The following is an 18,723-nucleotide window of genomic DNA, read 5'->3' as shown; positions in this document are numbered from 1 at the left end:
TTTATATATATATATTATCTATCTCTTCTATCTATCTATCTATCTGTGTCTTTATCTATCTATCTTCTACTATTATATAAAAGGAACTTTGTATGTATGTGTGAGAGAAAGAGGGAGAGAGAGAAAGAGAGAGAGAGAGAGAGAGAGAGAGAGAGAGAATTATATATAGACTTGAAAACGGCTGGACCGATTGTTATGAAATTTTACACGAAGTTACTTCATGTGCCTGGCGGTGTTTTTAGATAGGTTTTGTATCGGAATATCGTAGATAAGTATCGATAATCAAAATAATCCAGTGAAAGAAAGAACAGCGATTTTAACGAAAGTTAACACCTTACACAGCCTAACATCACAAGTGCATTTGAGAAGTTTTATTACCACACAAGCCGAAGAACTTAACATAAAAAATCAACAATAGGTTCTTTGTTATGGCAGGCATGCGTTCGAAATGAATGTTTCTGTTTAAAGAGCAATTAGGCCATAACACTTTATTTATTTTTTTATTTTAAACTTAAAATTCAAGCCATTATCGCCGCACAACCAGTAAGGCAGGCATATAGAATCAGCAATAGGTTTTTTATATGACAGGGGCGCCTTCGAAGTGAATGTTTCTGTTTAGAGCACAATTGAAGCATATTATTCAACTTTTGCATTTTAAACTTTAATTCAAGCTCAATAGGAAAATAATTTCAGGAAATCAGCAGTAGGTTCTCTACAGTGCAACGTAGGATACAATGTATTCTGAACTAAATCATTATAAGAGGCATATGAAGCTTTCCCCAACTAAAGCAGGCAATCAATCGATTTGATTGAAAAATGGGTTATTTCACCGATTTCGATGACAATAAAAATACGGGAGTGTGAAATATTCGTTGATCATCATTCAATCCCGGGCAATGTCGGATTACCCTGCTAGTGTTTAATAAAACCAAAATGAATGATGTCCATTTATTTATGAAAATCAATAACACTGTGCAACACTAAAATAAGTACAGGACAGCTGTAGTCATTTTTATTTGTACAATGACATGGGAAATCCTGACTTTTTTTGTCCAATTAGGTACATTTTTTGTTGAATTAGGTACATTTTTTGTCGAATTAGGTACATTTTTTCGTTGAATTAGGTACATTTTTTGTCGAATTAGGTACATTTTTTGTCGAATTAGGTACATTTTTTTCGAATTAGGTACATTTTTTTCGAATTAGGTACATTTTTTGTCGAATTAGGTACATTATTTTGTCAAATTAGGTACATGTTTTGTCGAATTAGGTACATTTTTTGTCAAATTAGGTACATTTTTTTGTCAAATTAAGTACAGTTTTTGTCAAATTAGGCACATATTTTTGTCAAATTAGGTACATTTTTTTCAAATTAGTTACATTTTTTTGTCGAATTGGGTACCTTTTTTGTCAAATTAGGTACATTTTTTGTGGAATTAGGTAAAAAATTTTGTCAAATTAGGTACATTTTTTTGTCGAATTATGTACATTTTTTTGTCAAATTAGATACATCTTTTGTCGAATTAGGTACATTTTTTGTCAAATTAGGTACATTTTTTGTCGAATTAGGTACATTTTATGTCAAATTAGGTACATTTTTTTGTCGAATTAGGTACAGTTTTTGTCAAATTAGGTACATTTTTTTGTCGAATTAGGTAAATTTTTGTGTCGAATTAGGTACTTTTTTGTCGAATTAGGTACATTTTTTTTTCGAATTAGGTACATTTTTTGTCGAATTAGGTACATTTTTTGTCGAATTAGGTACATTTTTTGTCGAATTAGGTACATTTTTTTGTCGAATTAGGTACATTTTTTGTCAAATTAGGTACATTTTTGTCAAATTAGGTACATTTTTTTGTCGAATTAGGTACATTTTTTGTCGAATTAGGTACATTTTTTTTTTCAAAATTGTCACTTTTGAAAATTTTGCAGAGAATCTTATGATGTAAGCGATATAAAGCGACGAGATTCCATCAGAATATTTCAGTAATGGAGAGACGTTTTAAAGGAAAATGGAATCTTTACATGTTGGTAGACAACTGCTGGAATAAAAAAAATAGAGGACGACACTCAACACAAGACGGTTAAGAGAACAAATGTTGTTTAAACGTACAATTCTGCGTTTTTCATTCATAACCAATAATAAATAAATTATGATTTATAGTACATGAAAATGGTGACTAATTTTTGTGACGGACTACTTGTCTTACCGACAAATGAACTGATCCATAAATAATAAATACCGGAAGACGAAACCGTATGACGGAAGTCGATATCAAGTGCCCTAGTCTCCCTATAAATAATAAATAATACAATTCTCAACTCACGCACACACATGCAGTCATAAGCGCACACGCTGTGACATTAACGCGAACACATACACACAACACATTTACTGCTTAATATTATCGTCTGCTCATCGAAAACAAATGCATAACTATGTCAGGAGTGTGAGTTCCGTTATAGAAGGTTTGATTTAATTTGAATAAAATAAAATGCTCATCAGGTGCGCTTGAAAGCCAAATTACAACGCAATATTACGAAAATAAACAAATATTTTACTTGTTTTAAATTTATAATTTAAATATACATTATTACACATTTATTTATGTATAAACATTTGCAGTTTAATGTTCTGTTAACAGTCTTCCTACCAAGGTTGTTCATCAGATGGACGAACAACCCTCACTGTTGTATGTTCCTGTAAATACATCTTGTTATTCTATTCCTGTGTTCTGTTTTCCTTGTGACTCTTTTTGTCAGATTTTTCCTTCATAAAAATAGGAAACTAAATTCCACAACAGGGTTAACATTTACTTTTTTGCATTATTTGGATTGTTTGGAGTGTTATACTCATCTTGGTTGTTTTTTCCACAACATTTCGCCCGATATAGCCTCCGATCATCTTCAGGGGCATTTATAGTGGATGCTATTGATGAATAGTGAAAATAGCGCCAAATGTATTTCTTTTTTTTTATATATATAAATCCAGGTCCATTCCATTTTTTTATATGATGCACAAGTGTTCAAATATGATATGAATGTATATTTTTTTTTTAGATAAGGATTGGTAATTATTTTTTGGACTATTATTCTCATCTTGGTTGTTTTTTCCACAACGTTTTGGCCGATGTAACCTCCGACCATCTTCAGGTGCATTCACACTGGATGTTATTGCTATTTATTTTTAATATATCCGTGTCTATATTTTCAAATCGCACACACTTTGAAATAACGTACCTGTTGCCGGACCTTGTCGTAATTTCCGTTTGTCCAACATGTGGCGTTATATACTTCCTGTTACGCTCGCTTTCTCTCCCTCTCCCTCTCCCTCTCTCGCTCTCGCTACCTCTCTCTCCCTCTCTCGCTCTCTCTCTTTCTCTCTCTCTCTCTCTCTCTCTCTCTCTCTCTCTTCATTCGGACCATCCATGTGAACGCACGTTCTTTTCCACGTGCCTCGGCAGGCGCGTTTTTCTTTACCAAGGTAGGATTGAATACTTGTGTAGACCTTAACAAACTCTCACATACACAATGAATATTTAACGTCTACTTCAATGAATTCTTGTATACACCTACATACGCATACATGATGGATGTTCAACGAATGCAGACACACATATGCAAACACACACGTATGCACACGAATATATACGAAACGAACATTCTGCTTCATATACACCTGCGTACAATGAACTCATACGTATTACGGACTATTAACTTCATGCATCTATTATATAAATCTCACTTGTCTGTTTAAATGTATGCATGTATGTATGTATGTATGTATGTATCTATGTATGTATGTATGTATGTGTACCAAATGGGTGACCATTTGGGAATTCTAGGCGCTGTGTGTGCTTTTTGCTTATCTCGGCATTGTTTCCAGTCGTCCTGAACCTCCACTTGCCACTGGTAGTCAACAATGTAAACTCAGGGGAGGTGTGGTTGGAGATTGCGCAACTCTTGCCACAAGAATTTCATGCGCAGGCACCCTTACAGTGGGTATCACTAGTCAGTCAAGACTGAAGAAAGCCTTTTTATGTACGTATGCCTAAAACTTCTAACAGAGGCAACGGGTTTTCGTGAGATCTGTATCGTTTTGAAGTTCGACCCTTCGGACGACAAATATAAAAAAATTGGCTAAAAACATTAATTCCTTCATCCGTAACTGGACATTTTTCTACAAGGAGGGGTCGCTTTTTTCGCCGATATTTTCGAAAGTTATTTCCTCTTTTCGATTAACTAGCCTTAATGTAAGCGTTCGCCATTTCCGGTTTGGATAGACGCAACTACAAAGGCGTCACTTTTTTTTTACGTTCTTTTCCTCCTTTGCGGTACGGGTTCGAGCGTGCCTGCCTACTACAACTTTTGTTTTCTGCTCAACGCACATCCAAACACCTGGGCAACGCCAGACACCCAGGCTAGTGAAATATCAATGTACGCGCGTAGACTAACATACGTTGTATTCTTCGATACTTGTGTGAATAAGTTATCTTGTATATATGTAAATACGCAATTCTGTTTCTTCTGAAATCTTCTAATAGTACTCATAACACACCCTACTTATTGGTGATTGTTTTATTATGTAGTACGATACACAAACGACGACCTTCGATCCTTCTAGTAAATGATCACGCGTCCCCTGCAAGTAAACCGAAAGTCCATAGTCTTCTCTCATCAACTTATACTATAATTTAGTTTGGTCTTTGTGATCTATGTGTGAAAGGTGATAACGTACGCACGAACATGAAATGACTTAACATATTATTAAATAGATTTTTTATATTTTTGCTTTTAGCCACTGGTTGTTCGAGTCGATCCAATATAACGAACGGTTTCGTGACCATCACCGAGGGTACCGGCACCTCTGTCGGTTCAATTGCTTCATACACCTGCGATTCCGGTTACGAAATTGATGGCGCACCTATTTCCCAGTGTGATAAATCAGGACAATGGTCGTATGCACCTCCAAGCTGCCAAAGTAAGTCATGTTTACCTCTCTTTCTTGTGAGTGGCTCTACGTTAAACGAACAAAGCGCGGAACGATCTCAAGTCTAGTCCTATTATTTTTGTTTCGGATTCTTTTTATGGTCTATTAATGTAACTCTGAAAAGTTTCTTCCGCAATTCAGCAACACAAACAATGAATGTTTATGTATATTTCTATTTGCCTCCAAACCTTGTAATCATAAAAATAATCCTAGTCACATTCCAAACGAAAACTTTACCCAAATTACACTGAGCAATATATTTTTACTAAAATAAAATACGCATCAAGTGCGCTTGAAAGTCAAATCACAACGTAATATTAGGAAAATAAACAAATATTTTACTTGTTTGAAATTTATAACATAAATATATTTCACAACTATACTCCATCCTCAGTATGTTGTTTCTTTTTTTTTCTTCTTCCTTGCCATGTTGTAAATTTGGAGAAAGAAAAGTCTGTTTATAAAGAGCCGCGCTTTGTATCTCAGCGGTTGTATTTTGAAATGTTAGAACAGTGCGTTGGCAACGCAAGAATAACGTCAAGAGTGTGAGTTCCATATAGATACGTTGATTTAATTTGAATAAAATAATTTTTTTACTTTTTGAATGTAGTCTAGATTTCTACAACTTATTTAGGGTTGATTTTTTTTTTTTTTTACATTTTCACCCCAAACAAGGCACATTGCCACTTTGGTGTAGGGGGCTACTATCAGGGGCAACAACTACTGGGGTACTATGTTGGGATTTGGGCAGCAAGACGTCGGTTCACGTTACACTTGAACTTCTGCATGTCAGTACAGTTGGGGAAGCAGTGGCCTCGAATGGAATTCCAGAGTTTAGCGGTTCTGGGGAAGAAACTACTGGAGTAGAAAGATCTTTTACATCTAGGGATCTCTACTGTGTGGGGGTGGGATTTAGCTGCCTGTTGAGTTTGTCGAGTGTGTCTACATCGTGGAGACACAAGTGTCTGCAGTTCGCCAGAGCATTCACCATTAAAATACTTGTAGAACAGGCAGAGGGATGCAACATTACGTCGATGGGACAGAGGCTGAAGCTTAGATGCCAGTTCAGGGCCTATCAGATTTGCGACTCTCTTTTGAACCTTGTCTAGGAGCGAGAGACTAGTAGCAGATGCACCAGCCCAAATGTGACAGCAATACTCCATACATGGGCAAATGGTGGCCTTATAGAGGTACAGGATACTTTCGGGTGTTAGTAGTTTTCTAGCACGGTAGAGAGAGCCTACCTTCTTTGCAGCGGCCCTGGCAACGCTTTCAATGTAATTGTTCTAACGCATGTCTCCTGTGAACGTTTGCATTATTGAATCAGAAAATCATATTCATTTCTTTCCATCCGGTCAGGTTTGATTTTTCATTTTTCATCATTGTTCAAACTTCAGGACCCCGATTGTCGTAAAGAACCCACTTTGTACACAAGTTAAAACCCCGTAGAGAAACGGGGCATTTTTGTTGCATAAAAGAAAGGAATATAACATTCATCACAGCGTTTCTTTTGGCTTTCGTTCAATGCGTGAAGCCCCCACTTATCAAGTTTTTTTTTTCGTTCCAATCTCCCTCAGGTGGTTAAAAATCGTTGTATACGTTACATCTAATTCACAATCAAGTTCTCGAATAATTGTGCGTTGATTGGCTTCGATTAAGGCTCTTAATTGATCGTTTTCAACACCCGATGGCCACGAAATTTCTTAAACCACCATATCGATGTGCGTTCAGTAGTGGTTCCTGGGCCAAATGCTTTGTTGATATCGCGAGTTGTTTCCACAACTTTTCGGCCTAGCTTGAATTGAAATGAGAAAATTGAGCGAATTTGATTTTTTTTCTATCTTGTATTCAACGTTGTGAAAAGAAGACATGATCGTTTAAAAAGATTTTAATTTAAACGATCAGATAGAGTTAACAACGCTCTTTAAAATGATATATAAAGTAAAGGGATTATTACAAAAACTTATTTGAAAATACATCATTTGAAATTAAATTGAAAAATTCCGCAAGAATCTTCTTGTCAACCTAATATATTGTGCAATCATATATATATATATATATATATATATATATATATATATATATATATATATATATATATATATATATATATATATATATATATAATTTTTCTTTTACCTCCTATTCCCCTTACCTCACCCTTTTTTTTAACCAAGTAAGATCTGTGACTTACTTGTAGTTTCATTAAATACTTTTACAAGCAAAATCCGATCCCGCATTTTGCTAATTCCTGCCGTCTGATGAGAAGGAGAGTATTTCTTCGAAACTCCGCAGATTAAGGACTATCCACTTATTTTGTGCTTCCTTTTTAAAATTAAATATGTTTTTAACTCTTTTTCAAGATGTCTTTTAACATGTTTTATTAATCATTTGCTCATATATATATATATAAGTTAGAAAAGCATTTCATCCAAGGCATGAAAATTGTTAAACAAAACGTTTTTACTATATAGGCTTTAAAAATAAAGGTACAAGATTCAATTTGAAATTTATTTATCTTCAAAGTGCACTATTATGAATTTTACAAAGTAAGGTATAAAAATTTAATTTAAATTGAATAAAAAATTACCTTGGATTTATTTTATATAATGTACATTCTGTTGCACTTTTAAAAAAATCATTGAAATTTAATATCTATATCATTAATTGCTAGATGAAGATAGTGTTTTTAAATTGCAACAAAATGTGCATTACATAAAATAAATCCAAATCGATGAAATGCTTTTCTAACTTGTATCTTATCTTTTTAAGATTATATTTTAAAACTCCCCTTCTCTCTATTTCAGTTTGTATTTCTCCTCACACCGTAACTCATTTTTGCATTCCCCTCTTTGTATTATTACAGGTCTGAATATTCTCTCTGTTTCAGTTTGTATTTCTCCTCACACCACAACTCATTTTTTGTAACCCCCTCTATGTAATACAGGCCTGAATAATGAGAAAAATCTTAATTTTTTAACAAAAACTTTAAAATAACCTTCTTAGATTAAATTTTTTAAAACTTCTTTCAGAATAGAAAATCTTAAAAATTTAATAAGGAACATATTTCATATAGGTTTCATTAAAAAATATTCACTACATAACGAGAAAAATAGAGATGAAAATTTCAAAAGGACTGTATAACTGGTTACGGTCAATAGTAGTCATCGCCAGCAAAAGTCTTTGTTATTGTTATTCTGTTATTATTATTATTATTATTATTATTATTATTATTATTATTATTTAAAATATTTTGTGTCCTGCTCTTTCGTGCGAGCACTAATATATATATATATATATATATATATATATATATATATATATAAACACATATATATATAAACACATATATATATAAACACACACATATATATATATAAACACATATATATATATATATATACATACATACAAATATATATATATACATACACACATATACATATATATACATACACACATATACATATATATACATACATACATACACACATATATACACACACATATATACACACACACACACACATATATATATATACACACACATATATGTGTGGGGGGTGTATATATATATGTGTGTGTGTATATATGGGCGTGCATATATATATATATATATATATATATATATATATGTAAAAGCTGTTTTTATGTTATTGCTTATGTGGGCCAGGGTTACTAAACAAGTAATTTATTCAGTTCAAGGAGTTAGATATAAATGATGACTAGGAAAACTGGCAAACGGTCTGTACAGTTCTAATATATAAACGGCTATATATCTGTCTCCATATTTTCAACCTCTATCTCCTCCGAGATTAAAAGTCGCAAAGCAGCGCTAGGGGCCTCAAATGATTGGATTTTATGGGCCATTCTTTTATGAATCTTTAGCCGGTTAAAATAGTTTTTAAGGGATCAAAAATGGGTCAAAATTGGTTAAAAGGGAAAATTATTCCCAAATCGCATTTAGGTAAAAATGCACTTTCGTAAATAATTGAATTCATTTCAAAACATATCGTTAAAACCAAAATAAACACACACACACACACACACACACACACACACACACACACACACACACACACACATACATATATATATATATATATATATATAAATGAGAAATATAATCTATAGGTATAAATGAGAAATATAATCTATAGGTATAAATGAATAATTATTATTATGTAATTATGCTTAATAGATACATATATTATATAATATATCTTATATAATATACCATATAGTATATTATATAATATCCATGTATTACATAATATACATTTATTTTATGACATATATTGTTTGTCATTTATTGTATACTGTTATATAATGTTAATACTGTAAAACATATTCTGTAATATATGATACTAGCGGGGGTACCCGGCGTTGCCCGAGTGTTTGTTTCCGGGACGGGGGGGGGTGAGTTTTAAAAAATGTTATGGTAGGTAAGTAGGAAGGATCAAACCCGGAGTCATGAGTAAAAGTAGGAAAATAAAGTGTGAAAAAAAAACAAAAAAAACATCTGCAACGTTAACAGTTCGGCCACCAAGAAACGTCCATTCCAGTTGTTTAGGAAAAAACAAAAAAAAAAAAACGACTACGGTAGGTCGGCGCGAACGTGAAAATATAATGTGAATTGTCCAGCACGCTAACCACTACGCCACAGAGCACTGCAGCTTAGTTTAGTGATTTTAAATAACTTCACATGAAAGAACTACGAAGCCAAACCGGTGTTCTCTTCTCAACTGTTCCTTGTGAACGATCTCCAAACGGTGTTAAGTGGTGGCAGGGGGAGGGGGAATTTATTAGAGAGAAAATATTTTACCACTTCCATTGATCTTAACCGATTTTGGCCGTGACTTCTCAGCAGAAAAAGTATAGAAATCTAAGATTATCGAGGAATTTGAGAAATAATAAGCCTATAACACACCTCAGATATTGTTCTGCCGTTTGTGCATATTATATTTTAATGAAATATCTTGATTTTTAATCCTATTAATGTCAAAATCAGACGGGAAAAAATGAGTTCATTTTATTTATATAGAGAAGATAATATACATTATATAATATATTATATAATATATAATTTCTATTATATGATATATATAATATAATATCTAAAACATATATAATATATATAATATATAATAGATATTATTATTAGGTATAAATGAATAATTATTGTTTAATTATGATTAATATGTATAATATAAATAATATATAATATATACATAATGTATATATATATATTATATATATATTATTTAATTGAATAATAATTATTTATTTATACTTATTAATAATATTTAATAAAGACTTTTTATGAACGGATAGAGCAGAAATATGGACACAACATCAAGGTATTCTTTATAGGATCTCGGAAGAGATACCTTTATGATTGCTTTATCTTTTTGGAAAACTACATGGAGGGACATGAAAGACTTTCACTATACTCCAAAATGTAAAACCCAAAATCAACTTCAACCTAGAACAAGTCTCCATAGAATTACCTTTTCTTTGACGGACAAATTAAATAATAAAAACAACAACATAATCACAGACATATATCACAAACCCACAAACACCGAAAAATATCTCAACTTCTAAAGCCACCACTCCGAAAAATGTTTGAAATCTATACCTTAATGTCTGGCACGCAGAATCTGAACCATAGACACAGACAAATATCTCCGATCGACCCGACTAAATGAACTACAAATAACCCTGAGGAAACGAGGATTCTCACAACATCTAGTGAGTAAAGATGTCAAACTAGCATAAAAATTACCAATAGATCAACTAAGAAAGAAACAAACAAACAAAAAACATAACAAAAAAATTCTAGCATAAGTTTCTACATATAATACAAACAGCCCAGAATTATTTACAGAGATAAGAAACACCCTATCCTTCTAGAACGATAACCTGAACTACATACTTAAAACAACAAAAATAATTAAAAAAAACAAACGCCATCCAAAAACTTAAAACACATCCTAACTTCCTCCAAACTCAATCAACACATTACAAAACAGGTAACAAAATGCAACAAGCAGTGATGTGGAGTTTGTGACATAATAATAGAGGGAAACACTTACACATTCAAAAACCAAACACAAATATTCAAAATGAAAAAGACTTAAGCTTCACCTCTAAAAATTTAGTGTATGCACTAAGATGCACACCATGCAATAAATATAAGGAATAGAGTGGCCTTACATAAGAGTAACATAAAAATCGCAGAAAACAGGCATCTTTATGTTTCAAAACACGTACACATATACAGTGGAAATAACTTCAAAATAATGCCAATCTTTCAAACCGACAGTTAATTCTACTTGCTTACACATTAAAAAAAATTCATAACAAAATTCACTCCCGAATTAAACAGAGCTTAATATCAACACACAAACAAACGAAATGCACGGAAGTTAAGCAACGTTGAGCCTGTGCATTACTAAAATGGGTGACCAATTTGGGAAGTCCAGGTGCTGTATGTAGGAGGACGTCGACACCTCCCTGTAAAAAGTTGCAAAAACCTAACGTCGTCATCTCCCCTAACGGGAATATACATGCGACTGGGGACCGCTTGTGAATTTCATACTTCCATGAAACTTCTTCCTTCGGAGGAAGCCGGTTAAACCCTGAATAAGGTTGGTGCTGACTGCACACACATACATACACACACGTACGCTACACACAAAGGCACAAAATTCCCCTAATCTCTAATGTAACAAAGTGAACAATATCAGCCTTACTCTACTAAGAGACCAACAACACTAAGAAATGCCTAGGATCACAGTGTAGTATCTGTTCTAATGCTTCACTTCAATTTTTCTATATTCGGTGGAGCGAAATCCTTCATTACTGAGACAATTTTTTATTTTTGTATCTATCCAGAGTTAATTTTCTCCACATGAAAAACCGATCCTATATCTAACTCTGCCCTCGTGGGGAGACAAATAAATCGGAACACTAAGAAATACTTTATCCTTATTCATAAATATCGCTCCTTTTTTATCAACAAATGTTTTTTTTTATCAACAAATGTTTTTACCAACAAATGTTTTTATCAACAAATGTTTTATCAATAAATGTTTTTTACAAACAAATGTTTTTACCAACAAATGTTTTTATCAACAAATGTTTTATCAACAAATGTTTTATGAACAAATGTTTTTTACCAACAAATGTTTTTATCAACAAATGTTTTTAACAACAAGTGTTTTTATCAACAAATGTTTTATCAACAAATGTTTTTTTACCAACAAGTGTTTTTATCAACAAATGTTTTATCAACAAATGTTTTTTACCAACAAATGTTTTAACAACAAATGTTTTTATCAACAAATGTTTTATCAACAAATGTTTTTTTACCAACAAATGTTTTTATCAACAAATGTTTTATCAACAAATGTTTTTTACCAACAAATGTTTTTACCAACAAATGTTTTTATCAACAAATGTACTCGTGCATTTAACGAACCAGACGTAACTCAGCATTTGCTCGGCTTTGTCCGGCGCATGAAACATAAAAAACATAAAAAAATTAAATAAGTAAAAACCAAAAACCAACCGTTCATTTATGTTTTTTTTTATTATTATTGTTTGGAATTCTTTTCTGTTTTCAAAATAAATACATATAAAACAAGTTTTTTTTTGTTAAATAATAGGAAACTTTTTTGTCTGAACTGTTTTTTTTTTGTTTTTTTTTTTACTTTTTAACGTAAAAACAAACATATTGTCTTAAACAAGTAAAAGTTATTTTTATTTATTTTTTTTTTCAGCTCTTTATGTCAAATAAATGGAAAAAGCCTAAAAAAGGGCAATAAAAAGCATTGGGGGGGCAGGAACAAGGATTATTTGTACATTTTTTTTAGCCAGAAACAAGGACTTTTTTTTTTTTTTTTTGCCAGAAACAACGATTTCTTTTTATTTATTAGTGGAAGGAGGGTTTTGGCGTTCCTATTTGGTACAGTGACCAAGAAACCCTCCTTTTCGGAGGGGTCGTATCCACCGAAGACCCAGACCGGTGTCAGAAGTCTGCCGACGTTGTGTTTTCTGCGGTTAAAAACGGACTCGTCGATTTCTACCGTATGGCCTGGGTCTCCAATCTGCCGGGGATTCCTAAGAAAATAGTCCCTGCATATATCACGCAGGAAAATTTTCCAATCCACGATTGTGTGGCGAGAACGTAACCCGCATTCGCGATGGAGATTTTTTTGTAGATGCCATCTCGAACGCCCATAAGTATATTATTTTTATTATACACGCGATGGTTAGTCGGGATTTTGAGAAGAAGGTCCCAATCTTAATGGAGGTCCATCGACGACATGTTACACTTCTACACCTCCAACCGTAACCGTCCTAAAAGCTTGTTCTCTTTGCAAGTACACAATCCTGGCCAAAATGTAAACACCTTTTCTCTTCTGCCTACAATTTCCGTTGCTAGCAAAAGTTTAGTGCAGCCTCTGGGGTCTGGAGCTGGTCCGCAAGGTTTGTAATATTCATTATTATTTCGTCAGTTACCTTTTTAAAACAATATTTTTTAACTCTCTTCAAATAAGCGTTTCTTGAGTTGTGACACTCTTCCAATTGATAGCGAAATTCTCGTCTGCTTAATCGGCAACGCTCGGTTATATCCGGCTGTTGACATCATGCGTCGGAGAAAGCCGAGCAAATGCTGAGTTACGTCTGGTTCGTTAAATGCACAAGTACCCAAATGTTGTTTTTTTTTTTATCAGCAAATGTTTTTATTGACAAATGTTTTTTAGCAGCAAATGATTTTATCAACAAATGTTTTTCATCAACAAATGCTTTTAATCAATATATAGATAATACGAGTAAAGCCATATGATCGTCCAAAAATGCGTTTAAACTATTTAAAAAAATTATTCCAATAATTTGAAAAATAAAAATATCAAAAAAGAAAACAAATATAAAAAACATAACAATTGTTGGTAGCCCCGCTCATATATATATATATATATATATATATATATATATATATATATATATATATATATATATATATATATATATTCTAAAGAAGCTTTGAATAAAAAAAATGCAAAAATAAAAATAAAGAATGCAGTTTAAATTCCCGGATGGTAAAAAAAAAAAAAAGTTAACCTATCGCAGACTTAACACCTACGTAATCCGACTTCTAAAAAGTTTATAATGACAAAAGAGAATTCATTTATACAAGGATTTAAAAAAAAGGCATTAACTAAAGTTGTTAAATAGAAATAAACTTAGCACTTGCATAAGCCGATTTCGCAAAAGTCTTCGATTTTAAAACAGAATTTAACTACATAAGGATGAAAAGAGAAAACCTTAAAATTTTGTAAATAGAAAACGGGGATCATCAGCTGCTTACCATGTAGCTGTTTCCGAGATTTAAAAACATATATATATAACAATGGAAATGAGATCACATATGAAGATAGCCATGTGCTCATGGCAGCCAATGTTGGACAATCTGACAGTTTTCTCTTCTCTCGATGGCATGTTTGAGAGTTCGCCATGGCAAGGGCAGATAAATACGCTTATCTCTAAACGAAAAGCGTGTGTTGTCTCTTTTTGTTTGTTTGGTATTTTTTTTTTTACAAGGGTGTCACCACTTATCAAGGCCCAGAGGCCACTCGAGGATAAGGGTTAATAGGTATACATTAGTCATTGTGATTTTAGCATAGTAAACAGTGGGGATTTTGAAACTTGGATTACTTAGGGGGACGATTCAATTAGAACTTGTTCACATTGGACTTTTTCTTTTTTTTTCTTTTTTTTTCATATGTATCAACTCATTATCAAGACCAAGAGGCCACTCAAGGATAAGGGTTAAAGAGTGTACAGTAGAAATTGGACAATATAATAATCATTAGTAATGAAAATTTGTTAAATTTGATAACTTATATGGAACGGCTCATCAAGAACTTATTTACGTTAGACTTGAAGACAACCATACTGTAGTCAGCCGGAAAGCAGGAAAACGGAAGACAATTCCACAGGCGTGCAGTTCTAATAAAAAAAGCTTTGTTCATGGAATCTACGTTTAGGTTTAGGCACAGATAAAGAGTGGGGGGAATTATTGATAGTGTTTACAGCTAGACGAGTGTTTCTTGTGAAAGTTATGCGAAGGGGGACCATAGATTGAAGCTCAGTCGAACACTTTCCATGAAAATAACGATACATCAGAGACAAACTCGCAACATCTCTTCTGTGAGATAGATGGTATTACTTAATGTTTAACATTTTAGAACCTTGCAAGTACGTAAACTAATAATGTTTTTCTTCTTTCGTTGTGAATAATTTGCCTTTTTCATTATTTTTCTTCTCCTAAACAGTTCTCAAGTGTTCCGTTGTTTGTCTTGATGAGAAAATTCCCAACGCCAAATTTACACCTTCTACCGATGTCGATTTTGGAAAAACCATAGACGTGACTTGTAACAATGGTTATTCCTTGACTGGTACAAGCCCAATCACTTGCTTGGCCGATCAAAGCTTTGGTACACTGCCACAATGTGAAGGTAAGTATTTAACAATATATATATATATATATATATATATATATATATATATATATGTATGTATGTATGTATATATATATATGAATAATAAAACATGTATAAATACATATATATGCGTGTGTGTGTGTATTAAAAATCTTATTCTTTATGACGTCAAAGCAGATGGCCTCATATATGATGCCTTCCTATATGATGTCATCATATATGAAGTCATTTGTAATGATATCATATATGATGTCATAGCAGATGAAACCATATATGACATATATTTTGACCTGGCAATTCCGAATATATACAGTTAGTATATATATAAATATATATATATATATATATATATATATATATATATATATATATATATATATATACTGTTTTAACAAAAACGAAGACTTCAATAAATGGGTTGATAGCAACAAAAAGTGTATTTCATTGTTAGCTACAATGGTTTCAAGACTATTTGGACAAATTCAAACAATATGTCGTTTGAAAATTTTCACAAGAACAGCCTTTCTTCAGACTTAAATAAGAAAAACACTTTAACAATAAAACATTAAGGATATATTAATCTTTAAAAAATACTTCGCAAAGATGCGACAGAGGTAAAGTGTTCCCGCTTGTTTTCTTTTCCTTATAAAGGAAATGTTTCTTTGGTTTTTGTTAAAACATTATATGAATGCTCAATTATGAAATATGATAATTTTGTACCTTACTTTTTAAGTCATCTCTTTTTTGGCTGAAATTTATTGGTGTATGAAAAATTACTGAATTATATTAACCCAGTGTAATTCGAAATACTACAAATTAGTTTATACATATATATATATATTAGTTTATATATATATAAATATGTATATATGTGTGTATATATGTGTATATGTGTATGTGTATATATATGTGTGTGTGTTTGTGCATATATATGTGTGTTTGTGTATATATATATGTGTGTATATATATGTGTATATATGTGTGTATATATATGTATATATATATATATAAACACAACTCATTAACTCATTTCACATTACATACAATGCTTTAAGCAACTAAAACATCTTCCTCGCACAGACACACACACATACATATTTGTTCCTTGTAGAAGGAAACGTTAGAGAATCTACTTAAAACAATTTGTACGTTTATTTCTTTTTGTGCAAATCTCCTCAGACAAGGCATGAATCAGCTTGACGTAAGAGCTAAATCAAAAATAAAAATACTACTTCAACGTCAAAAACTAGCCAATGATAAGTGTTAGATTGAATAGATTCTGTCAGAGAAAGCAGCAATTCTTCCTCCTTCGTCAGAAACATCAGTCATATAATGTGAGGACTAAAGAACTAGAAAAAAGGGGCAAGCGAGAATTACAAAGCTGCTAAAACTTAACTCGGCCCACTTCCTACTCCCTCTTTCACATGTGCTGTGAGATCTTCTGTCCAGTATCAACCATACCTCGCCATCAGGTTATATCTGTTGTATAACCCTAACCCTAACCCTAACCCTAACCCGACGGTCATATTTGGAGATGATGAGTACCTATATACAAGATATACGATGGTGATGAGGGAGAGAAGACATTCATACATTTTACAGTCTGTGGTTTCTTATAACATATATCGTAGGAGGGAGGCTGATCACAAGAGGAGGGGACAGTCATTACTTATGATAGAGAGGAGGACACATTACTTATGATGCGTTATACAACGTTCATTAATAACGATGATTTCACATTACCTTCAATTTGATAGAAAGGCGACACGACGACGGCAGTTACAAAAATATGAGATGTTCTTTTATTCCATTTGACCGGTCAAAATGATGATCACATCCAGGAATTCAAAGTCGTTTCTACATGTTTAATGTTCTAACCCTTCGCTTCTAAAGGGGGACCTTCATCATGTCAGCTCTGCCCGACTCTGTGCTGACTTCGATCTTCGCCTCTCTTTCTTTCTGATCTTCGACTCTAGCTCCTATATTGAGAATTCATTTCTGGCATAACGTCATACGTGTGTCTGTCAACCTGATCGCCCCACATGGCCTAAACATGCGTGGTTCGCACATGTTTCCAAACCATTTCTGCAGACAAAAAATTCTTACTAACCTATTTTTCCACCTAACTTATTTTCAATATGTTTTTAAATTGCTATTGTTCGTTCTTCTCTAACTGGCTTTATTCTAATTCAGTTTTCATAAAAAAAAGGCTTGAACAATTAAAATTCCTTTTACAACAACATATCTAAACTATTTTATGTGAAACTGAACAATGCTAAATTCCATTTCTGAATCTTGCTTACAAGGTTCGAATCTCGGTCTATCCTAATCTCATTTTCACTTATCTAATGTTTTTCTTACGAGAACATGAAAAGGGAACCTTCCTTGTAACATATCAATCCGATATCGATATTAGGTTCTCCTATAAAAGGCGTTTCCCGGTACTACTTTTGCTTTTTCTCACTCATATGCCCCCATTCCGAATTCGTATAAATGGGCCAATATGAGATCCCCCTTTTTTTCGACTAAAACGGTCATTGACAATGTTTTTTATGTTTAAAAAATTTCAAAGTGATATAAATTATTGAACAATGAAAATAACTAAAAACAACATCATTTTTTTCTTCAAGTAAAAATTCCATTTTTACTTGATTACTAAATTTAATAAGCTATTCTAGCAAATTATCAAACAATTTAATAAACAAAAATATGGTAAAAACTGAATTTAATTTAAAAATACTGTGAAAAAAAATAGCTTTTTAAAAATGTAGTAATCAAGTAAAAATTGTATTTCTTCTTGATTAAATAATTCGAAATAGAATGATATTTAATCTTTTCGGCCAATTTTTCGAAATTTGTCATCAGAGAGATCGATCTTTCTAACGATACCAATTTTGTGTCTATCGAAAGTTTTTAAGAGACATACGCACACACATATTTAGCCTTTTATATATTAGATGGAGTCCCCAAACTCTCTCCTCGACCCCAGTGATATCAAACACTGAGGGCGTCTTCAATTCCATTAATCAAGGCTCTAAAAACATAAAAGTAATTTCATCCTCTTAAATTATTTTCTCATACTCTTCTAGTTAATATACCATAATCTTTGAGGCCCTCCACTAGCGAGAGCAAGTACTGAAGACTCTAAAAACATAAAAGGGGCAATTTTGGTTTTACAATGTTTATTTTTTGTTTATTTTATTAAATGTATCTGTGTTG

At 32.5% G+C, this 18,723-nt stretch overlaps 1 protein-coding gene across 1 annotated transcript in view; it reads left to right on the top strand.

Moving 5' to 3' along the window:
* Positions 1 to 18,723, top strand: part of LOC145297772 (uncharacterized) — a 482,067-nt gene that overhangs the window by 109,996 nt on the left and 353,348 nt on the right. The window contains exons 15-16 of the mRNA XM_080144017.1: positions 4,799 to 4,981; positions 15,337 to 15,519. Coding sequence (XP_080000143.1) covers positions 4,799 to 4,981; positions 15,337 to 15,519 — 366 coding nt within the window. The remainder of the gene's footprint in view (positions 1 to 4,798; positions 4,982 to 15,336; positions 15,520 to 18,723) is intronic.

The sequence above is a fragment of the Euprymna scolopes genome, chromosome 18, assembly GCF_053919585.1.
Source record: "Euprymna scolopes isolate OS-2025 chromosome 18, ASM5391958v1, whole genome shotgun sequence".
NCBI lineage: Eukaryota > Metazoa > Mollusca > Cephalopoda > Sepiida > Sepiolidae > Euprymna > Euprymna scolopes.
Note: the sequence above shows the minus strand (reverse complement) of the source record. Positions and strands in the feature narration are given on the sequence as shown.